The 25499-nt window shown below is 42.8% G+C and overlaps 1 protein-coding gene across 1 annotated transcript in view; it reads right to left on the bottom strand.

The window, feature by feature from the left end:
- Positions 1-5527: 5527 nt before the first annotated feature.
- The window catches only part of brinp3a.1 (bone morphogenetic protein/retinoic acid inducible neural-specific 3a, tandem duplicate 1), a 96420-nt gene continuing 76448 nt past the window's right edge, over positions 5528-25499 (bottom strand). Inside the window, exons 7-8 of the mRNA XM_015971157.3 lie at positions 18437-18659; positions 5528-7431 (exon numbers count right to left, since the gene is read on the bottom strand). Of these exons, the coding sequence (XP_015826643.3) occupies positions 6315-7431; positions 18437-18659 (1340 nt within the window). The 3' untranslated portion in view covers positions 5528-6314. The remainder of the gene's footprint in view (positions 7432-18436; positions 18660-25499) is intronic.

The following is a 25499-nucleotide window of genomic DNA, read 5'->3' as shown; positions in this document are numbered from 1 at the left end:
TTGGCTAGGACCTTCTGCCGGGCTGCCATCAGAAACTACTTGAAGCAGGTCTGCCTCTGCCTCCAAGTGGACAATATCAGCTTCTCTGTGACTGCTCGTTCCCTCCTTTGAGCTAGCATCAAGAACCTCTGCCGCTCCAGCTAGCATAGCTCCGTTGCCTCCATCGTGAACGTCTTGCTTTTCTATAACCTGCTGTTGGGTCCAGCAGCAGGTTTAAAATATCCTGACAATTTTGGGATTTTCTGCAGAAGATTTTTGTGCTTTTGTTCTTTGATTCTCTCCGTTTTTCTTTTCTGAGCGCCGCTCTCGTATTTTCTTTCTGACATTTTTTTCATTTTCCCTCGTTAAGTGCAGCAGCCTATGACACATGAATATGACGTGTCACGTGACACGTTACTTAACTCAAGACCACCACAATGTTTACCCAATCAGTGTCGCTTATGATTTTGTCGGCCAATACAGTTGAAGAATATTCTTGCATGTAAATTTAAATAAAATCATGTATTTTTAGCTGGTCAATGGGGGACCCAGAACACACGTGGGCCCCTAGGCTTAAGCCATGTCAAGCCTGTGCATTAATCTGGGCCTGCAAACGCAGACCACTTGTTTCACCGGCTCCGGTACCAAAGGGGGGTTCGAGGACCTGGCATTCTGGATCTACAACGGAGCTCTCCATCAAGGGTATGTAGAGCGGCAATATGGCATCTGAATGTGGTTTTTGAAACTCCGACTGTAGTTTAGAGCAAAAACATTCGCTCCCACACAGAACTAATGCTTCTGGAAACGAGAGTTCTGATAACAACATTCCACATTTACACCATCCATCTTGCCTCATTCACACCTAGATCCATTCATCACATAGATTGTTTAGAGTTAGTTAGCTTTGTTTTAAATTGTTTAGAAATAAATCTTCTTAAACTTTAAAACTTGTCTCTCGTTTTTGACACTGGGTTATTATGAAGTGTTACCTAATCCCTGCTATGAAAAGTTCTGATTTTCTGTTAAAGGTAGTATTCAAAGATGCATCAAATTGATTCCAAGTTTCCTATGGAATCTTACCTTTGATGGTTTCCGATGTCAGATGTAACAATTGAACCACTACTTCATGTTTCCTGCTTCTGTAAGCCACACAATGCATGGTGATGTCATTCGCGTCAACTGGGATTGATAAGGAGAATCGTATGCAAAAGTGGCGAACAATCCCTAGGAATTGAAGCAATGGGAACCGATTCTCAAAAAGAACCGGTTTTTGATGATTAGTAATTTGCGTTAAATAGCAGTTGGACAGTTGTACCCAATAAAATGGCCAGTGAGTGCTATACGGCACCAAAATTTATTCTTTCAAAAATTCCGCCCAAAGTGGAGGCGTGCAAATTCTCCATTGTCAGCATTTGCTTGTGGACGTAATCACCAGGCTTTAGATTTCACATTGTCAGGGTTAGGGTTGCTCTAGCATCACATGTGTGACCACTGTTTACACTTCCTGTTTTATTTTACTTAATTCCTGCTCTACACGGAAGACCAACTGCAAAGGACAACGTTACGGACAGTTACTGTCCACCACCTTTATTCCACATCCAAGGAACGTTTTTCATCAACGATACAGATGATTTATGGAACTGCTACAGGCTTGGCATGCCTCTGAATGTGCTTCACAACAGACTGGATCTTGTTGGTGAAAATGCACTGGTGTCTGACGATTAAATGGCGTGGACCCACGTTTTTTTTACCTAGACGGGGGTCGTTACATATCCCGGTTAGGATCAAAGTGCGTTACCACTGTCTCCCAGAAAAAATCAAACATTTGCTGGCAATCTGGGTCAAAATATTTTTTAGCACAAGGTCAATCTCCTCATCATTTTGTGCTGTTGAAATATTAAAACACTGCGGTTCATGACTTCCTGCCCCTTGATTTCATTGGCAATGTGAAAAGAATCAAGTCGGAGTATTACGGTGTTTCACGCAGAAATGCTTTTATTATGAGCTCTGCCACCCTTTTTTGTTGTCTGTTGAACTTATTTAATGCGAAAATTTTTGTGCTCATTCATTTTATTCTTTATCTTTTTTTCTGAGGGTCATAACCAGCATGAACAAATCGAACGCACGCTTTGTTCCGTTGCCTCTTAAACCCATGGCTGATGATAGCTGCTTCTCGCTGTCTTACAAATGCAGCTAAACATTCCACGCAGATGCTACTTTTGATTGTGGTAATGCATAACAAATTCTAAACCAAATCACCGTGCAGAAGAATAATGACAGCAGCACAATACCAGACGCCCCGGTGCATGATGGGGCATATGTTGTGTTCCATTAAATGTTGGAACGGGGATATTCCCTGCTGCTCGGTGTAATTGCAACGTTATTATGTTACAGAGGTTTCGCTCATATATGAGAAAAGAAAAGAAAGGAAAAGGAATGCTTGGGAGGTCTGATTTAACCAGGAAATTTGTGAATTTTTTGTAACTTTCGTTGCCCAAATGTATTATTTTTTTGTTTTTTTTTATTTTATCATTGTTTTGAGACAGTTCTTTAGAAGTCTTGTACATTCTGTGTGGGTATTTACTTGTTGGATGATAAAAAAAGCTGCTTCCAGTCCCTTTTGCTCTTTTTTGACCCGTTTCATCCCTTTTTCCTCTAACGTGTGATCAGAAATGCTCTGGGCGGTTTCAGTTTCTGAGACTGCCCTTCCACGCCGACTTCTTTTATCATATGTAATGGTTACACATCAGAGAGGTCTTAGAGAATAGCTGTGTGAGGTGCATACTGCTTGTAGCACAAAGCACCTGGAGGACAAAAAGCACTTTTATTCCAAGGCTTGGAGTAAGACATAAACCCCTGCAAATTACAACAGACTCCAAACCGCTGGGAGAGGCACCTGAGATAAGGGGCTTTGATGCTACGTCTCCACCACTGCCCCCAAGCAGCCATCAATCAACAAAAATCTAAAGCTTAGAGGAGATCTAAACCCCAGAAATGTTCTTTTGTTACCACACAGCACAGAACGCTGCTGCTTTTATATGTTACATACCAAAGATCAGCAGCTGAGACACATGTTCACATAACCTTTGATGGATTTGTGGGTTAGTAAACGACCAAAGTGTCGTTAAACAGCCTCTAAACTGAAATAAGATTAAAAAAAAAGATTTAATTTCTTTTATTTTTGCTGGTTTGCTTTTAAGATCTCAAACCCTTTGAATCTTTAAAGGAGGTTTGAAGTTCCTCCAACTGTCTTTTATGCCTTTGTATGTATGGAAAAAAGTATCAGCAGCTAAAATAAATAAATAAGGAAATCTTCTGATGAAAAAATGTTACTGCCTGGATTCATTCATCTTCATTACTGTTTGAATCACACAGCGAGGTAATTATGTTGTTTTTTGACCCAACTCGCCCCTTCCAACAGTCCTTAGGACACGCCCGATTACAGTAACGGCTTTAAAGATACCTTTATCAGATATTTCAACCATGTTTGCGGAGCAGGCGCTCCTCTTCCACTGTTGCCTTCTAAAACAAGCTTACAGAAGCTCCACACGCCCCTCCTCCACCATGTTAGTTTACTCCACAGTCAGACATATTAAACTGCATGAAAATCAAAATATAAATACATTAAATGGCCTGCATTTGTATAGTGCCCTTGCAGGGATCTACAACTCCCCAAGGTGCTTCAGTCATCCACCCATTGACACACATTCACACGCTGGTGGTGATGAGCTGTGATGTAGCCACAGCTGCCCTGGGGCGCACTGACAGAGGCGAGACTGCCGAGCACAGGCGCCACCGGTCCCTCCGACCACCACCAGCAGGCAAGGTGGGTTAAGTGTCTTGCTCAAGGACACAACAGCAGCATGCCATCAGGTATTTTTTGAGATGTCAGTAGTAATACCACGTGATCTGTTTTCTTGAAACCGTAGGCTGCAAAAAAAAAAACAGGCATAGTTGCTCACTTTGCGTTGAATCCAATATGGCGGCAACACTGTTACACTGTCCAGGGCCCAATAGGGAATCTACGTTTTTATGTCTATGGTTCTGAACGACTCATTAACTCATTTACTGCCATTGACAATTAAAGTCATCAGTTGCATTTTTTAATGGCGTGAGAGTAAACATCACAGCTCTAACGCTGATCTTCACCTGCGTGTCACACTTTCTGTGATCAGGAAGCAGAAAACACATGAATTAGGAGATCTCTTTGGGACGCTGCTGTGAAAAAGAGCAAGGCGCTAACCGGAAAAGCCTCTGTGGCTCCCACTTCGACAACGGATTGTGAAAGAATGGAAAAAGCTGGAAACACGCTGATTCTTCCTGATGTAAGAGGTGAGTCAACTCTTTCTTTTCGTAGTTTGGTGTTTACATGATCATAGAGTGACTCTAAAACGCTGGCAGCCAGGGACTTTGTGATCAGAAACGGCTGGCAGTGAATGAGTTAAAGCACGACTGACTCATTATTCACTTCACACATACATTTCACTGTGATATTGAGTTGTTGGTAATTAAAAAAGTAGCTTGAGATATTTTTTAGAGCTGTCTGTATTTGCTTCTAGATCACCGATAGCATTGTTAGCGCAACCTTAACCTCTGGCCCACTTCATCCAATAGAGTAAAAGAAAAAGATGCCGTGGCTTCTTAGTGGTACAAGAAATAACTTGTGGGTCGCTCCTGTTGCTTCGGTTTTTTAAACAACTGGAGCTTTTTGCCGGCCGGTGTCAAAATGACTCATGCCTGTGCTTTTGCGAGAGCACGGCACAAACGTGGCAACTTTTGGGCTTACTAAGCAGTTACCACGTCCCTTTTTTGTTGTCAGAAAAACTGACAACCAGCCGGCTGTGAAGGAAATCCATTTAAGTATGACCTTCCTTCCAACATGACTGAAACGTTAGACCAGGGGTGGGGAACCCTGGTCCCGGAGAGCCACTATCCCGTGCATTTTAGATGTGTTCCTGCTTCGACACACCTGGGTTTGATCAGCAGGTGATTAACCGACTTCTGCAGCGCCTGATGAGCTGCTGAACAGGGGACTCAACAGTCCGGCATTACACTATCCATCCATCCATCTTCTGAACCCACTTTGTCCACGTAGGGTTGCGGGGGTGGGGGTGGGGGGTGGGGGGGTCTGGTGCCTATCTCCAGCAGTCAACGGGTAATCAGGCGGGGTACACCCTGGACAGAGAGCCAGTCCATCACAGGGCAACACAGAGACACACAGGACAAACAAACATGCACACACACATTCACACCTAAGGACAATTTAGACAGACCAATCAACCTAACAGTCATGTTTTTGGACTGTGGGAGGAAGCCGGAAAACCCGAAGAGAACCCACATATGCACAGGGAGAACATGCAAACTCCATGCAGAAAGATCCCAGGCCGTGAAGCGAACCCAGGACCTTCTCGATGCAAGGCAACAGCTCTAACCACTGCGCCACTGCGCATCCCTCCAGCATTACACTATTTTGTGATTATTTCACTGTTGACTTTTTACATACTGCTCCTTTAAAGCCCACGATTTCTCCCACACACCTTAAGCAGAGTTAGACCACACATAAAAATGTATTTTATTCAGTGTATTAACAAACCGTATTATACATTTTATAGACAATGTTTTGTAACATTTGCTTCACAAACAACAGCATTATAAAAATAAAAGCACATGTAACATTTATCGCATCGTGTTATATTGTTTTCATGAGGGGGATCTGCGTCTTACAGCATGTGTTCGTTTTATTTCATTTAGTTTTTTTTTTTTTTTACAAAAAAGTGTAATTAGAGGTTTTAATAAAAAGACGAATGTTTGCAGAAAGCTAAAACGGAATAAATAAAAACAAAGAGAGGCCTTATCGCGTTCCGCGGTAAAATGGAGGAAAAGGATTGTAGCAAACACTGAGAACAAAGCCAAACTCATGCTGGTGATGAAATGATTTGTGAGGTGATTACATTGCTTGGATAATACTTTCTCAGTAAAAGCTTTTGTTCGCGTGTGTGGGTGATTCAGATTTGTGCCGTCTACTGACATCAGAGACGTGGTGACATGTGAGTGGCAGCAGAGATTTAAAATTATATCGTGAGCAAAGTTTTTCCTCAGAAAAAAAAAAGGAATGAGGCAAATATGGTGAAACCCTACTCAGGTCTAAGATGTTGTACAAATTTATAAGAAAAGCTGACATAAGAATCCCAGCTGTGCTGTTGAGATCCACCACGACTGTTAAAAATGTCCAGAATGTCCTGTTTACTGCTTCGGGATTGCTCTTAAACCCTCGGTGAGCCTCTGCGGCGGCCGCTCTGCCTGTGCAGCTGCGCACCTGGCCGCCTGCCCACTTATTAGCTACATAATTTGGTTGTTTCATATTCAATGGACTTGGGCTGCTTGGCACTGAAAGTCTGCAGTGCCGCCTGGATCCTGGCGACGTCTGTGGTGGACAGTTTGAGCCGATGCCGCAGCAGACAGGAGAAGAGGTCCAGAGGCTGCGCTCCGGGCGGGGAGAGCCTGTTGACCCGATCCCGGATCTCCAGCAGCTGCAGCAGGGCCGAGTCCTGCGATCCCTGAGTGTACGGGTAGTCCAGCTGTAAAATCAGGTCCTGGATCGCCTCTGGGTCAAAGTGCATACTGTAACCATACACCTGGATGCTGTTGATCTTCATGTAGCCCAGGTTTTGCCCGGGTTCCAGGTACTCCAAGGGTTCAAAGTACACAGTTCCATTCCCATTACTGGAGGTTCCCCTGATCCGGCTCCGTAGGTAAAAGTGGACCGTCTCAAAAAATGTTTTCCACTTGTTGCCTAAAGTCAAAGTCCAGTTATAACAGTCATAGGGAAGGTCTAATTTAGTCCTCTCCCAGTCTGGGTAATTGTTCTGGTCGATGGGCATGATCCAGCTCTCTGAGTGGCTCCCCCCAAAGGGATTGATGTAGACGGACAGCATGGGGTCAAGGGTGCTGTTCTTGGTAAGGCAGATCTGTAAAGACATCCCCAGGAGCATGTGGACATGGTTGGACTTGTATTTGTTACTCTTCAGCGTCAGCAGCATCCTCTTCCTCCATGACGGGTCAAACCAGTTATTCAGCCTGACGTCGTTGCTGACAAAGATGCCGTGGATGCTGATCCGGTTGTCCTTCTTCTGCAGGAGGTAGCGCAGCTCCATGTCCTGCAGGTCCGTTTCAAAGCCAATGTAGTGGTCGGTGGAGTCGGGCACTTCGTTGCGGCACGCGCCCTGGCTCAGCATGAAGCCCTGGTTGCAGGTGGCGCAGCGGGAGCGGTTCTCGTTGGAGCAGGACGCACACGAGGTGCCCTCGCCCACCGTGCACGGGATCACACCCTGGCAGGGGGGATGCTCGTAAGGGCAGGAGCAGCTTCGGGTCTCCTCCAGGTAAGAGCCGATGTGGTTGTTCTCACTGCAGTAGATGATGGAGAGGATGTAGTTGAGCCAGTAGCTCGTGGGCCTGTAACGACACCAGAGTAGCAGGTCAGAACAAACCGAGCAGTTTCACTGATTTGGAAAACAAAATCAGTGCAGGTTCTTCAACAAGCTGCAAACACAATCAACTGTGATGATTAAACTTAATTATCGTGTGTGAATGTGTTTATTACACTGAGGCTGTTTGCTTTAGAGCACCAACATGAAGACTTTTGTAACACGGGCCTGTCAGACCCATCACTCATGCTGCTCGGCTGCAGTTATAAAATATAACATTTTATTTCATTTCACACTTTTCTGAGGACACATCCTTCCCTTCCATGCATGAATCCAATTAAACACGATTTAAGGAGCTCGTCTAAAACCTCCCACTGCATTAATTACGGGGCCTCATTGATGTCAGCAGTGATGTCATGAATCTGGGGGGGCGTGCTTCAGTTTGGGTGTAAAACACAATGGAAGTGATAATTTATCTGCTGCCTGATCTGATGAAGAGGGATGAAAGGGTGGGGGTGGGTGGGTGGGGGTGGGGGGGGGGTGTCTCCATATCTCCTCCTATTCTTTTCAAGCCCACTATGCAAAGCTAACGGTTTGGAAATCCTTCTGATCCCTGAAATATGTGATCAAATCTCAGCAGAACTAAAATCCCGTCCACATTTATTGTCTTCCAGGATTTAAAGACGGTTCAGCTGCTGTTTACTGTGCTGTGAGCACCCGTGTAGTCTGGAATGAAAGGATTTTCAGCGAGTGCTCAAAATCCTTAACAATTTTTCTAGCTGTTATTTATGTTCTCTCCGATACATCGTGGATTACCAGGCGCTGCACGTACAAATAAAAGCCGTCGTCGTCTTCCTCCGCTTATCCGGGTCCGGGTCGTGGGGGGCAGCATCCCAACTAGGGAACTCCAGACCATCCTCTCCCCGGCCACCTCCACCAGCTCCTCCGACAGGACCCCAAGGCGTTCCCGGACCAGATTGGAGATGTAACCTCTCCAACGTGTCCTGGGTCGACCCGGGGGCCTCCTGCCGGCAGGACATGCCCGAAACACCTCCCCAGGGAGGCGTCCAGGAGGCATCCTGACCAGATGCCCAAATCACCTCAAATGGCTCCTTTCGATCCGGAGGAGCAGCGGTTCTACTCCGAGTCCCTCCCGAATGTCCAAGCTCCTCACCCTATCTCTAAGGCTGAGCCCGGCCACCCTACGGAGGAAACTAATTTCAGCCGCTTGTATCCGCGATCTCGTTCTTTCGGTCATTACCCAAAGCTCATGACCATAGGTGAGGATTGGGACGTAGATCGACCGGTAAATCGAGAGCCTGGCTTTCTGGCTCAGCTCCCTCTTCACCACGACAGATCGGCTCAGCGTCCGCATCACTGCAGACGCCGAACCGATCCGCCTGTCGATCTCCCGATCCCTCCTACCCTCACTCGTAAATAAAAGCCATCCACGTAATTAGGGCTAGAATCTCACCGGGCTGCCGTCTCATGAGGGAGTTCCTAAAATGTTTTGTAACATATTTGAAGAAAATGCATTTCCTTATTTGCTTTCATCTTTCTGGTAATATAAAGCGTTCACTTGGGTGAGACAGCTGGATCACAGAGTCCTGTCTGAGTCTGTATGTGAAGCAGCTTTAGGAAGGGTTTGGTGACGGATCAAGTCACGTTGCAACTGGAGGGTCAACAAGAGAATCCTTTTTTAGGCACAAAATCAAATTTAAACACTTCAGGAATGATTTGCAACAAGAATAGATGCACAAATGATGCAGGAGTGTTTTTTTTATATTTTAGTTTATTTTTGTCTGAAAGAAAAAATCAGCAAGCAGAACTACATGAAATAAGGTAAATATTCTTAAAAATGATCCAATTTTCTTGTTTTAAGTAAAGAAACTACCAATGGGCTAAGGAAAAGTTGCTTTATCTTTAAACTAGATAATGGATCTGTTAGATTTGTTTGCTCTTGACCTGATCTCAAGTTGTGTTGTTTTTACAAGATTTATTTATCTTTTTAGACTAAAATAAAATACAATTCCTAAAAAAATCAGTTTTTCCATCTTAATCTCCAGTTTTGTCTTTATTCTGTGTAAATCCAACTGAACATATTTCCTGCAAAATGATGTGTCGAACCCCCCCCCCACACACAAACACGCACACCCACGTACACCCATGCACAAACACACACACACACATACATCCACGCACACACACACGTACATCCACGCACACACACACACACACACACACACACACACACACTCACACACACACACACACATACACCCACGCACACACACACACACACACATGTGCGCGCGCACACACACACACACACATGTGCGCGCGCACACACACACACACGCACATACACCCACGTACACACACACAGACACACACACGCACACCCACGTACACCCATGCACACACACACACACACGTACATCCACGCACACACACACACACACACACACACACACACACACACACACACACACACACACGTACATCCACGCACACACATGCACACACACACGTACATCTACACACAGACACACACACACATGTACACACCCACACACACACACACGATTTTCTTTTTCTTGCCAAATAGCACGTACAATTGTTTGTCCCAATAAAAGACATGTTTATTTATTTGCTTAAGGAAAACAACAACAAAGAAAGAGCACATGGTTGTTCTCCTTTCGAACCGTTCTAACACCTCACTGACAGCTGGAGCAGCTGGAAACGTTATATTTATCTCATACCTGCAGCTTTTTTCTGCTCTCTTTGTCTTCATCTGACAAAAACCTCAGAACCAAATAGCCAGGATGTCCATGAATGTGCTTTTTAACAGCAAATACATCTTTGACACATCAGCTCATTTCACATTGACTCACTTAGTAGGTAAACCAGTTTATTGGCTTGTTAAGATAATTATGGAATTAGCTAATCACAAAGCAGCAACACCCTTAAGCTTCTAGATGACATCTGAACTTGACCTGGTCTTTGGTGCCAGACGAGCTCGTCTGAGTATTTTTAAAACTGCTGATGAACTGAGCTTTTTACTCATAAGCATCTCCAGAGTTTACAGACAAAGAGAGCATCATCAGCGGTCGTGTGGATTAAAATGCTTTGATGGTAAAGGTTAGAGAAGAATGGGCAGAATAGTTCTAGATCAGTGGTTCTCAACTGGCATCCTGACTCCCAAAGTGGGTCCCCACAATTGTTTTCTGTGCTGAGTTTGTGAGGTCTTAAATTGCCAAAAGCACACCCAGTAGTATAATTAAAAGTCTATATAGGAGTTAAAACATGTATATGGTCACTTTAGTGATGTGGGAAGGAGTTTTGGGGGTCTTGGAAACATGCAAGGGGTCCTGAAGGAAAAAGATTGGGAACCATAGGACCTATGGCTAAAATCTGATGTTAGCCTCGATCTGGACAAGTGGGGGAGTACAGGGAGGTGGAGTGTACAGTCGGTAAAGACGGCTCTCCCTTGCCCTGCCTCCAACATGCCTCCATCTAAAAAGGATAGGTTATCCAGTTATCTCTGTAGTTATGCTGCTATAGGCTTAGACTGCTGGAGGATACACTGACCACTTTCCACACTCGACTACTTTCTTCTACAATCTGCTCTTTAACTGTATTATTTCCTGTTATTTCAGCTGTTAACTTTATTTTTTCTTTAAGTGTTTTTCTCCCCAGAAGAAGCTACAGTGATGTTCTGCTGAGCTGTGGTGGCCTCATGGAGGGGGCCATCATCTAGTACACTGCTGCTAACCACTTAAACATTCTCCCTCTCCTGATAATAACATTTTACTTTCTTTGACATTGGATGTGCTACTACTAGTTTACCCATTTAATTATAGATTCACTAGGATAAATACAATAAAGTTTATCTCTCACCAAATACAATGTTTACTAAGATATCACAATGTAACCATAGAAACACTACTCGTCTTTTGTTGTCTGTGACTTCAAACTGTGTTTTTCTTTTTGGGACTCTGATAGTTTGATCTAAAGTTGAAGTGGTAGCAGCCGGCTGTTTCTCCTCCTCTGATATTATTGGGCGGAGAACCTCTCACATCAGTGGTGTTATGTTGCTGAATACGTGAGTGTGTAATGAACAGTGTTGGGGAGTAACTAATTACATGTATTTAGTATACAGTAGTTAGAATACTAAAGATGAGTGACTGTATTCAGTTACAGTTACTATTTTAAAACATAGTATTTAGAATACAGTTACTTTCATAATACCATTGGAATACTTGTGTGTTTTCCACTTTTCACTCAAAAGATGAATAAATAAATTCCGGGCCACATGTGTCTCTATGTTGTGTAGACCATCTATCCCATAATGCCCCTAAACAATGTGCCTCTGTAACCATAGTAACACTATGGATGAAACCATAAGAGGGCCACATCCCCTCACCAGCAAGCACCAGCATTAACATGAGTGGCCAGGTAAGGATTCAGACCAGGAGGTGGAGTGGGTGGAGCCACAACCGCAGCCAAATCAACCTGCTAGCAATGAAAGAAAAAACGCATTCACTTCCTGGAAATTCAAGCAAATTTTCACTGTAAAAAAAGAGCGAGGTGTGCGAAATCTGACCTACTAGCTGCGTCCAAAGACTCAACATCTAATCTAGATCAAAGTTGGACTGATTGGAACCATTTTCCAGTGGTTCCAGTCGTATCTCACTGGGAGAACTGATTATGTGGCTTTGGGGGAGACACAATCATCACCCCACAACATTACTTGTGGGGTCCCGCAGGGATCTGTTCTTGGCCCAATTCTCTTTATTATATATATGCTCCCACTTGGGGATATTTTTAGAAATTTTGGGGTATCCTTCCATTCTTACGCTGATGATACACAGCTTTATCTCAAAATTGATTCAGTTTCCTCATCATCTACACTTTCTGCTCTTAGTGCATGCCTGGATGCGACAAAGGCATGGATGTCTGAAAATTTTCTCCAGCTAAACAGCAGCAAAACAGAGGTACTGCTCATTGATACTCCTCATCAGGTAAAATCTTCTAACCTAAAAATATTACGATATTAAGTAGTAACATAACATTTTCTACATCCACCACTAATCTCGGAATCAAACTGGACCAACATTTATCACTTGAAAATCATGTCCGTCACCTTTCTAAAGTGTCATTTTTCCATCTAAAAAACATAGCAAGACTTTGCCCTTTTCTTACCCAATCAGATGATGAGAAGTTGATCCATGCCTTTGTTTCGTCTAGGCTAGACTACTGCAATTCTCTACTTACTGGAATTTCTAGTGGATGCCTACAGAAACTTCAGCACATCCAGAACTGTGCTGCCAGAATTGTGACAAGGGGTCACAAATATGACCACATTACACCTGTACTGAAGTCTCTTCATTGGTTACCAATCCCATATAGAATTAAAAACAAACTAGGTCTCCTTACCTATCAGTGTATCCACGGAAATGCTCCTATTTATCTTAAAGAGCTCCCTACTATCCACATCACCTCAAGAAATCTTCGCTCTAGAAATTCTCAATTCCTGCAACAGCCCAAAACAAAACCATACCACAGGAGATCAAGCTTTTCAAGCAGCAGCCCCACGCCTGTGGAACACACTCCCTGAAACATTGAGAGCACCTCAGAGTGTTGAAAGTTTAAAAAAACGTCTGAAGACATTTTTATTTACACAAGCTTTTCCAAACTGATTGGTATTGCTGTTGTTTTACCATGTGTTAACTTAGCATTGTATGGTTCTATGTATTTTTTATTTGTTTTTATTCATTGTTTTTAATTATTCTGTACATTGTTTCTGATTTCCTACTGTAGCACTTTGCGATTTCATTGAAATGTAAAGTGCGTTACAAATAGAATCGTATTATTATTATTATTATTATTATTATTATTATTATTATTATCTGAAGAAACACCTTAAAGGGATTTTCCACCCCAAAGTGAAAAGTTGTCTATTACCACATTTCCCAGAGTTAGATAAGTGAGAAAAAAAAGCATTTTGTAACCAGCGCAGTAATTCTCCTGGTCCGGCAGCAGTCCGTTTGCTTTTTCCGAGCATAAAAAATAGAGTGAATGGGAACTAGTGGCATTTTGGTTGCAAATGACTTAATAACAATTATTCCTGCTGAGCTCAATAATCACGTCGACTGCACATGAAAAGTAAGAAGTAGCAGAAAGGATTTGCAGAATCTGTTGACACTTTCATAAATAAACAAAAACAATTAAACGGTTTTATTTTCCCAGTCAGTTCATATTGTTTAGCATAAACATGCCCTCTGTTTTCCTGCAGCAGTATCTACCAGCGCACACTGTGACATTTAATAGACTTAAATGCAGATTTTAAGGGAAAGTATTTCAAGTATTTAGAATACAGTACCAGGATTAGGCAAAGTAATGGAATACATTACAAAATATATTTTTAAGCAGGTATCTAGTTTTCAGTAACTGAATAAATGAATGGAGGACCCAGGGAAGTGTGGTGGTTTGACCAGACCAAGAACTGCCTGGTTAGGGTTATCCCGGTTTCACACTGCAAGCATCAGTGGAACAGAACAGCAGCGCAGCGGCTCATTCACAAACTTCAAAGCGGTCCTTTTCACACGGGAGAGTCTTGGCCGCGGCACGGCTTCCTCGCTGCGGCTCGCTGTACTCGCCAGATTCTAAAATCCCTCAAGACTTCCAACGCCTTCCTCGCGAGACAACGAATTCCCTCGAGATTTCCGCCATCCTTCCTCATCGAGCGATCACAACCCCCGTGAGGAATAGCACCGTTGCACTTCTCAAAAGAAACTGGTGGTAAACAAAGCCGTTCGGTCGCACGTGCAGACGTAGGTTATATATAACATCGCAATGTTGCATTTTATTTTGAAAATAACCGGGGATTTTACACTGAAACCGTGTGTGGTTTCCTGTCTCGCACTATGTGAACTGCGGAAATTGATGTGTCCCAGAAGCGGCTTGCGGAAAAAACAGAACTTGATCCCACCTTTAGCGGAACGGCGTGGCATGCCGCTTCTGGGACGCGTCTGAAAATTGCCGCGTCGCGGCTGGTTTGAAACACTCCATAGACTATAACTGGATTCTATTTGAAGCAGTGCCACTTCACTGCCGTTCCGTTCCGCTGATGCTTGCAGTGTGAAACCGGGGTTATTGGTGGGGGTATTTAGACAAATGCGAGAGAACCACTTTATTATAATTATTTTGTTATTTTTATTGCCACAATATATTTATAGCTATACTGTGTTAGAAAGTTGTTAAGAGGCATGAAAAAAATCTTTTAAGCAAATTTGCTTTCCATATTTACTATTGCAGCTTAAAATAACAATGTATAAACTAAATTGTTACAGATGCTGGATTCACATTCCCTGAAAGGCCCAGCTCTGCTCCGTTTCCAGTTCAGGACCTTGGACAGGTCCTCAGTCGGGCCGGCTTTCCCCCTCGGCCTGCATTCGCCGGCTCAGCTGCAGTTCTCAGGGAAAGAACCACAGCTTCACACCCTGTCCTTCTCTCCTCGGTCCTTGCATCTCTGTATTAAACGGTTTTGTCGTGGATTAAGAACTTTGATAATTCGGTTGTAAGATAAGAAGTTCTTTTTGGTAAAATCCTTTTGTTCAATGGCCGTTTTCGTTTCGTGATCCTTTTTGTCTGCACTTAAAGCTTGAATTTCTGTTCCGTTTTCCGCTTTAGAGCTTGGTTTTACTTTTTGTAATTAGAATAAAGTTTAGCCGTCGAGATTTGTTGTTTTCTGGTTATTTAACTCCGGCATTTTTCGTTCGTTAAATTATCTTCATTGTTTCTTCCCTGAGGCTTTTTGCCCCAGGTGTTTTGATTTCTGCCCCGTCGCCTTTGTTTGTTTTCACAGACTAAATTTGTTTCGATATTATTCCACTCAAGGACTCAGTATTTGTGTTTACTCTTTGTTAATAAATACATTTTTATTTATACTCACCTCTTTTCAGTTACCCCTCCTACCACAACTGGCTACCATCTAGGGTTTGTAACATAAATAAATAAAGTTCTGACTACTGCTTGGAAGTTGGACTGGACTACTTCCAGCAGGATCATGCATCATGTCACGAAGCTCAGATCATCTCTAACTGGTTTCTGACTGAGTTCACTGGACAGCCTCCCCAGTCACCAGATCTCAGTCCAGTCCAGAACCTTTGGAAGGGGATGGAACGGGACGTTCTCATCATGTGTCAACGTGGACCTGAACCTCTGGTGAATTCTTTTACCACCTGGTTGCACTTTTCGTACATCACCTTGAACAAATAATTATTTCTGCTGACTCAGTGTTGTAAAAAATAACTATTTAGCATTACAGTGTTCTGAAAAGTAGACTTAAGTAGATTGGGTTCAATAGTTCTTTGCAGACCTTAAAAGAATCGTTCATAGTATGTGTTCAAACTGCCTCTGAAATAAAATCACTTAGGAGCTGCTTGCCCTTCGTCTCCTGAAGGGAGTCCAGCGTGAAGCACAGAGGTGACAATGTTGCTCTGTTGTTATTTCTTCCGGGAGCCAAACTCCGACCCCAGCTCCAATGCTTCTTACATTTTGCATTTCTCGCTCACTCACACTTTCTTCAATTTGAGAATTTGAAGCCTTTGTTGCACACACTCTTAGGGAGATGGACGTGTTCCACAAGCCTGTATGTTAAAGCTTAACCGGAACATCTCAGAATACGTAAAACAAGATCAAAATCTCAGCTTCCCTTTTATCGTTTCACATAGCTTAATTGAATGATAACCTTTTAAAGGAACGCCGCTATTTAAAAGAGCCAGTCTCATTAAAACAAAGAAAATGCAGAGTTTGAAATTTCCTGGATGGCCTTTGAAAACTCTTTTTTATATCAATCATGTTTTGCGCCCCCCAGCTATGATACGTTGTTTGCAAAGAAAAAAAAAACAAACAAACAAAAAGACTAGCTGCTGCTGGTGTTCAGAACGTTAATGGTGCAAAGCTCTGGTGCAGACAGATAGGAAAACAGTAAGACGGAATAAAATAAAAGCAGTTGTGGGCTCGACACGCGGGAGGCGACAAACGACCGCAATCAGCGAAATTCTGCGCTGTCGCTTTTATGACCTGACACACAGGAGGCGACTCACAGCAGCGGCCAGCGGTAAAGCCGTCGACGCGTTCTGTTCCATGGCAAAATCGAATCTTCCGTTGTTTTGATTGGCTGCGTCAGGTTGGAGGGAATTAACGTTATTTAAGCGGTTCAGAATTTAAAAGGCGGTAGATACGATGTTAAATACATAAACGTTTTTCGTTGGGTTTGCTATTGCACTAGATTAACTTACAAACAAGTTTTGCATTTGTAAAGTACACTTACCTGATGTGTTACTTCTGGCACCAACAATTTCCCACACTGCTGTTTTTTTTTTTGTGTGTGAATATCTCTATATTCTTTGGTAGAAATATTGTACAGTTCTGGGAAATCTGTCACAGCAAGTATCAACTTCTCCTTCATGTTTGCTCGTAGATGTACGGAGCAGGGGCGGCGTTAGGCCCGGCTACTTCGGCTGAAGCCCCGGATGTTTCATGATAAGCCCCGGATCTAAATCGCGGAAGTAACATGCAGTACCAAAGTCCACCAGAGAGGGAGCAGCTAGCAGTAGTTTGTATACAGCCTGCCTGAGCCTCCACCACTGAAGAAGAAGCCCTTCAGCAGCCGGCTTCTTCTACACTCTCTGCCTGAAACGCATGAGTGAAGATGGACATAAGGACGTTTTTTAGACCAAAAGTACCGCGACAGAACCCCAGCTTTGATGAGACTGGTGTTGACTCAGGTTTGTGAGTCTTATTTGAAAATATTTGTTGTGCTGCTGGTTTGCCTAAAGTTAGCTTACTATCAGGTAAAGTTGCTGGAGAAAGAAAGGGAATATTTACTATCATCTCACACTAAACACTAACAGGAACAATACTCTGCCCTGAATATGCTTAATATGTAGCTTCAGATTAAAAATTATGTGGTACAAGACAAATATATATGATGTTGACTAGTGCGTGTCACGTGTGTGTGCGCGCGCGCGTGTGTTAAGCCCCGGATCTTCTTCAGTCCTAAATCCGCTCCTGGTATGGAGCATCCTGTCCGCTCATTGGTCAGTGAATGAAGCCTCCTTTGATTGGTCCTCGTTTGAGCGACAGTGATGAAAAGTTGAAAATATTTCAACTTTCTGGGATCGCGTCGCTGGGTCGCCTGTGAACGACACGTGCATGAGCGCAAAATTTCACACGCACGTTTTTCACGTTTCGCTTAGTAGGAGGGAGACCCGCAATTATCGCGCATGTCTCATTGAAAATGAATGGAGGAGAGGCGATGTCGCCTCCCGTGTGTCGAGCCCATTAATCATCAATAAAAGTGTGTGTGTGTCTATCACCGATTGGCTCTCGTGCCCGAGTTTGGAGGAGTCATCCAGCCGAAATTTACAATAAATAAATAATTATTTATTTCCGCATTTACTTATTAATACTTTTACTTTTCCTCACTTTTTCACGTGAGAACAGTTAGAACGACTGCCTTGGGAGTGTTTAGGAGCCATTAACACCTGTACTGCATGAAGTCAGTGTAGTTTACACTCAGGCGCATCTCTCAGAGATTTAGTAATTCTCTCAAACTGCAAACTCTAATTTCACAGAAGAACAGTTTTGGTTTCCAGGAAGTAAAGACAGCTTTGGCTGGTAATGCAACCTAGTGATCAGGTGTGACACTGTAGGATGTATTGTGTGTGTGTGTGTGTGTGTGTGTGTGTGTGTGTGTGTGTGTGTGTGTGTGTGTGTGTGTGTGTGTGTGTGTGTGTGTGTGTGTGTGTGTGTGTGAGTGCGTGCGTGCGTGCGTGCGTGTGTGTGTGTGTGTGCTCTTTTAATAGGAAGCCTCGTTCTGGTGATAACACTGTGCTGCACGTTAAAAGGACCTGAAAGAACAAACGCTAAACGAAAACTACCACTCGAAGCACGGCGGCACACAGGCACATCTACACCCCTGTCAACAAGAACGTTGGCGGGGGAACTTATCCGTTTCTCACCTCTCCCGCAGCATGATAATTTTGGGCTGAGTTTGACACCTCTTGCTGAGGGTGAAGAGCTTGTTGACAATGCGCCGTGCCTTGCTCAGGAGCTGCTGTGTGCTGAGCTCCAGCTGTTTGTAGCGCTGGTGAACGGACGGCTCCATCTTCCAGAAATACAGGATGGCGGACGTGTTCAGGGCGTAGAACGTAGGAAGCCTTCGAACAAAGTTCTGGAACTCTTCTGGAAGGCAGACAGATGTGCAAAAGGAGAACATAAACATCGTGAGTAAGGGACAATGTCTTCTCACTCCAACACAGATCAAACTATGGCTGATTTGGCGAGACTAGATGATCTCCAGAACTGTGGGGCACACTGGAGGGCTTGTTTGACACGTATGCTAATAGAAAAAGGCGGGGCTAAATATTGAGCTGAAGCAAGATTTTTTTCCTTCGTTGAACAGGATCTTTAAGTCTGCAAGTCTGTCTAGGAGAAGAAAAGTGGGAGGAACATGGAGTTTAGAAGATGTCTGTCAGCAGTTCAGAGCAACAGTTTGCTGCACGCACAATGAATAGAAAACAGATTACACTTCCAAGGCTCTCAGTGCCGGTGTCGTGGTAATCATCATGCTAATGATGGATTGTATTGAAAATCAAACATGTGCAAGACTGATTAGAAAATGACCACACTGCTGTTTGTAATTAGGCAACGTTATCTGGATAAGGAAGCATCTGATTAGAAAACCAATTAGGTGTCGATGGGTTCCATCGTGATTATTCAAGTCGTTTTGTGTTCCTGTGAAAGTGATACCATGATTAAACTGGTTTTAAAGGAACATGACAACCTCCACACTCCCCATTCAAACACACTTTCTGAGTAGATTTCACGCCATCCCTCAGATTTAGATTTAAACAAAAGGAAAAGTGGGCTGATCATCAACAACACCCCACCAGCATCAGCGTCAGGGTTCGCCCATGCTGAACAATGGCTCCGGTGAAACACATCGAGCTCTGGGTGCCATGTAGCATCCAGCTTTCATTATCTTTCTTTGTTTGAGTTATTGAAACACTGTTTTCACTGACATGCAATGAAGAAAGAAGAAACAGTTCTGAGGATATTTGCATTTGTGCCAAGGCAGCGCAAACAGAAACAACGGATGTTAATAAAAAAAACAAGAAAGGATAAATAACTAGAAATAAAGATGAGATCAAGACAAATATGCTCTACTGTGTGACATAAAAATTCATTTCACAGATGCTGGTGAAGTTTCTCGGTAGTCTGAGTCGTTAAACCTGCTAGGTTAAGAAAAAGGCAACTGGACTTCTTTACTTCATTTAACTCATTTAAGAAGCTTTTAAAGGCTCAACTTAGCTGAAAAACCATTTTTTGTGATGATTATTTCTGATTATTATCAGTTTTCATGCAGGCTGAACATGAACCAACCTCCTGCATCAGATTCTGATAGAAAACAGACGGTGAAACTTTAGGATTAGAAAAGCCTGACAGATCTACGTGTAATGTGGTAATTATTGTATGTATTTGGGTGCTTTTAAAGCTTAATATACTACCCTACACTTTGACCAATGTGATGTGAATGTCCATATAAATATGGAAATCCAGTCTGGTTGGTCTTTAATGTTTAACAAATGTTTATGTTTACTCAGGGATTGTATGTAGTATGTAGGGATTGTATGTATTGTATGTAGGCACTTCGTATCGATTCAAGAAGAGAGTCAGGTTTGCAAAAAGTAAGAATTTATTTCCCAAAAAATAAAAAATGTGACAAGCTAACTAATATTTACTGTGATGGACGGATCTAGGTGGATGGGATGTCATGTATGGTGACTATATGTGAATGTGAGGTTAACAGAACTTTTGTATCTAGAAGAACCGAGTTCTGGGTGTAAAAAGGAAGAATTTGGTTTGCATTAACTAGGAAGTTGATTCTTATCAAAACCACATCAGGCACGATTCATGCTGCGTCTACCTCACCCTTTTGGGAAGACCCTCTTCCTTCGCGGATCCAGAGGTCAGTAAGGTCGGATGACCTCGGGGCGCCAAGGTTTGTAGAATAACCGCAGTACCGACTCTCCCGTCCAGAGATGTTTCCGAGTCACAACAGATGGATGGAACCGATTGCTTCTAGAAGGACTCTTAGGGGTTTGCTGTGTCAGTGGTAGGCAGCTTTTAGCAGGGTTTTGGCAGCTTGCCAAAATTGCTCTGGGTTAAAGAGGTTTCGCTCCAGACGGCCGTTCCACAGCTTTCTCTAGAACTGACTCACCATGAAGTGAACTTTGTTTTAATATTCTCATATTATGAATTCTTGTCCAATCGGAACGTGCCATGTTAAGGGATATTACCAAGAAAACCTCAGAACATTGCGCCTTCTTTCAGATACCAGATGCTCTGATTTGGGGTAAGGAAATATCTACGTGTCATGAGTTTAACTTAACTTTAATTTATCTCTAATGAACCTTGTGTCTGAGTGTAGCTGATGATTGCCTTGTCACATCAAACATTACTGATTATCATATATATAAACCATTCAATGTAATAATTCATTTCAAATTTTCAGTAATTCAAGCACAGATCAATCAACCTTATTGATTTAAGCACAGATTAATGAAGACATTATTATTATTCCATTTCACGAATAATTAACTCATATGAGCTGAAAACAGTCACTCTTATAACAGTCCAGTCCGGCCTAGATAATCAGGCAGGCTTGGCACAGAAGGACCTTGAGAAGGGAACGTGATGTTGAAGTCTTGACAATCTGAGTGTAAACATGCAGCGTCGAATCTTTTCCTGCAACTTGGAAGATGAACAGACACACTGAGGCAGATTCATGTCTGCAGCCGACTGATGGCGTGTACGTCAGTCTGTAGACAAAAAACGACCATTTCTGGGCATTACATACGTCACACTGTCACTTAACAGGACTCGTCCACTGGACTCACTACGGGGCAGGCTGTTGTTGGTTTAGCGTCCAGGAAACAGCAGAGGACGTCTCGGCTAGTAAATGCTAACAGTTAGCATTAGCAACTCCACCGCACAGCAGAACTCCTTCAGGCTTGTGTCACTGGTGGAGATAAAACATCAATGCTGCTGAGTACACAGAGTCAGATTTGCCTTGCTGTTAGCCAATCAGAGGAGAGATGCCCAAATATCTCCAAATGAGCTCTGATCTGGTTCAGTTTTAGTTCCTGAAACTGGTGCACCAGAGCTTTTTGTCCCCAGAGAACCAAGGCATTCATTGCGACTAGAGACCGCTGTAAATGTATTGAAAATATGAGTAAAGTTGCTCTCTAATTCAAACTGAAAACTATGAATAGAAAGCTGTTAAATTTTAGCAGGAACCTCACTAATGCAAACTAGTTTACCTATAAAATCCCAAATTCTCCCTCCTGAGGTTGTTAGAGTCAGTTTTCCAAAGCTCTAAGTAAGTCACATTGAACCAAACCGACCCCCTCAGATAGAGGAAGGTACACCTCAACAGCAGCTGAGTGGCGTTGTGGGAGGACAGGAAACGCCAAACAGCAGCTGCAGCAACACACGGCTCAAGACAGGAGAGCCAACTCCTCAGGTCAACACACAAAAACAGCTCAGGGAGGAGGGACTCTTCTCTGAGGACAGGACTGTCCATGTTTTAGACAGAGACGATTGGTCAAGTAAGAGGAGCAAAAATACAGAAAAAGGAGGTCTGATGCTTCAATAATCTGAAACGTCCAGAACCTAACAATGACACAAGGTTCCCACCAATCCACTCATTCACTAATGTAATCAAAGCATTTTGCATGTGAACCAGAACGCCATCAGGAGGAAGGGTGGGGGTGTATTTGCAAACAGGCTGTCATGTTCTGCGGGTGGAGATGGCAGACCATGTGTGGTGGTGGGTTTCAGGAGGCAGAAGAGCAGGCAACAGATGAAAAAATAAAAATATGTTTAATTGTAGAACGGGAGCGACAGGAGAAACGAACATGCACAAAACGACAATGATCCAACCACGACAGCAACAAGGAGGGAGGTATAAATACACAAGGGAATCAGGAACACATGGGCAGAGTAATGAGGGACAGGTGAGAACAATAAGGTTAATCAAGGGCAGGAGAGACACAGTCAGGGAGGCCGGGGCGGATCATGACACAGGCTTGCTTTTTTGAGAAAGTTCCTGAGATAAAAATCTAAATATCTTCACTTAAGTGCAGATGTCTAGCTGCCTGTTATTTCCAGTACCCACTGAGATTAAATTTACACATTCATATCACATAAATATAGGAGCTTTTGTAAGAAATGACAACAAAAACTTTAATTATCTGTGATACGGAGGTTGAAATGTGCAACACACAGCTACATTGGGTGACCTTTTTTGGCATGCATTCGCCCATCCAGCACATTATTCTCCCTTGTTGATGTTATTTGTGCTCCTCCACATCATGGTGTTATAAATAGAACCACCAGAAAAACAGATTAAAGCCTCTATTACACACCCAGCTGAAGAAAGTCTATCTCTTTAATAAACCATATTACACTCCGTGTGAGATCAAAGCAAATGATATCTTCCATCAGATGACAGCAGAAACCTCATTTAACAATCAGAGCTGTGATTATTAATCTCACTGCTGCCGACGGAGGATGTCCACCATAACGTCGTCTGTACCAGTCCAGCCACGGGGGCTGATGGGAACTTGTTCCTCTTTATTAAATACAGCGCTGCAACAGCACCTTGCTGTTTAAGTTATTCCCAAGAGCGTTGGTAATCAAGTTGCTTTTGAGCATGCAGCCTGCAGTAAAACTCTCAACCAGCAAGGTGCATTGAAAACAGCTTAGGGCGAAGCTGGAATTGTCTCAAACTGCGATCTGCACTTCAAGCTCACAGATGCAGCCGAGTTTCATTCGCAATACACAGAAATAGAGAAACGCTGCAATAAACATTAACAGTATGAATTATAGACGACGCATAAAGGGCACAATGTGACATGGTGGCTGAAGGGCGCGTCAGGCAGTTTATCAGTTTATTTATGGAAACGTAATTTTAAATGCTTGTTTGAAATCTGTTGGTAACATGCAGATTTTTTCATGTTCGTCATGGAAACATTAAATAGGACTAACAGATAAAAATGGCCCCAACTGAGCCGTGAAGTGTTATGTTAGAGGTTACATCATCTGCTGTGAATGGATTATTGCAACCGTAGTTTGTTTCTGGGACATGGAAGATTCTCCCCGAGCTGTGGAGGGGGTCTCTGTTGATCCACTCACAACATTTGGAAAATTTCCTTTTTGTTTTCTGGACTTGGAAACGTATGGAAGAAATACAGTCTCATCTGAATTTTTAGACAGAATTTATGACACAGAAATTTTATTCTGTAAAATTATGTATTTGATTGTTTTTTACTTAAAGAGTAACTAAACCCCCCAAAAAACTGGTTTTTGGGTCTTTACAAATGCAATATTTTGGTTTCTGTGCATTTTTTTGACGTTTGTGTAAAATTGATTAAATCTAGAGACTATGACATAAAACATCTCAGTGCTGCCCCCTGTGGCAGAACAGCAGCTACTGCATTTTGAACTTGTGATTGACCGGGGCTGGAACAATTCCACATCATCGGTACAGTCTCCTCCCACTCCCACTCCCTCCCAGGATGGAAAATCCCCACACTTGGCCACTCTGTGCCTCCTGGCAACACCCACTTTTACGGCATTTTTAAAATCTTGACTAGGGGTGGAGTTACGTTTTCTAATGGTGTGCAGTCCCTCTTTAAAATAGATTAAATTTAATCTGCAAAAATTAAACTTTGACCCAAGCCAAAGTAACCGTCACTCAATTGAGTCGAGTGGCGTTTAGCCAATAAAATTACGCCTCTCTGACCCTGTGACACAAGTGAGGTGTCGACTCGATGGAGCGACAGTTGCTTTGGCTTGGGTCACCAGGAGGTCACCCCATTTGTTGCTGAATCTGTATTTGTGAATATCCAAAGTTAGATTGGTGCTGTTTATTCTTGGAGATGGAATTCTGCTTTTAAATTTGTACAAATGAAATTTTAGCTGGTATTGTTTAAGTAAACAAAAAATCTGGCTAAAAATTCAATGCCAAAAAAAATAAAAGTCATATTCTTGGGAGACTACTTCATTAGAAACGTGACTTCCTCACCCCTAGCACAGCAAAAATGGCATCATGATGTATTAAATGGGAGAAATTAGGTTGATGTCTTAATACAGAACAAAGTAGAAATTTTGTCATATTTATATACGAATTCAGATTAAAATGTATGAATATTTTAGGATCATGGCAAACAAAACTAACATCTGTCTGTAATTTATTCTTAACTCTGACCTTTAAAACTCAAACCTAAGAGGCTCAATGGCACTATTTATAACCAGTGGGCATGCCCAAGAATGTCAGGTTTATGAAATTTCCAAAAGGTATTTGAGCTGCAGTGACTTCAAACATGCATATATTTATGATTCAAATCACACTCTTTTCATAATATGCCTCATTTCTTGCAAAAAGTGTGTATGAAATCATGTTTGAGTGACTATTGACTTGGGTTTTGCATCTCTAGTCTGGGGCCGATACAATACATGTCTTGATATGCACCAATGACACAACATGCCATGAGAATAAAACAACTTGCAAAACAACGTGTTTTTTTTTTGTTGCTGTTTGCCGGCTACAGAAGCACATAAATAAACCAAAAACGTGAAGTTGCCATCTTAAAAAAATCTGATCCAGAGACTATTTGTGTGATATGCTTGTCAGCCACTAGATGGTGACGTCAGATAAGATGATACTCCAGAAAGAGACTTTAACTCATTCACTGCCAGCTGTTTCCTGATCACTAACGGCCTTCGCTGCCAGCGTTTCTCACCGCTTTTACTGTTTTTTTAAGAGTCACAGAACGTTGCGCGCTAGCATGATGTCGATGCCAAAACAACCAAAACAAAGAGGAGACTCACCTCTTATTTCGAGCGTTATCCGTTCTTTCGAAATCCGTTGTCGAATTGTGATCGGCAGACGCTTTTCCGGTTCGCGCCTCACTTTTTTTACAGGAACGGCCCAAAACGATCTCCAAACACATGGAT

Source organism: Nothobranchius furzeri, chromosome 8 (genome assembly GCF_043380555.1).
Source record: "Nothobranchius furzeri strain GRZ-AD chromosome 8, NfurGRZ-RIMD1, whole genome shotgun sequence".
In the NCBI taxonomy this organism is placed as follows: Eukaryota; Metazoa; Chordata; class Actinopteri; order Cyprinodontiformes; family Nothobranchiidae; genus Nothobranchius; species Nothobranchius furzeri.
Note: the sequence above shows the minus strand (reverse complement) of the source record. Positions and strands in the feature narration are given on the sequence as shown.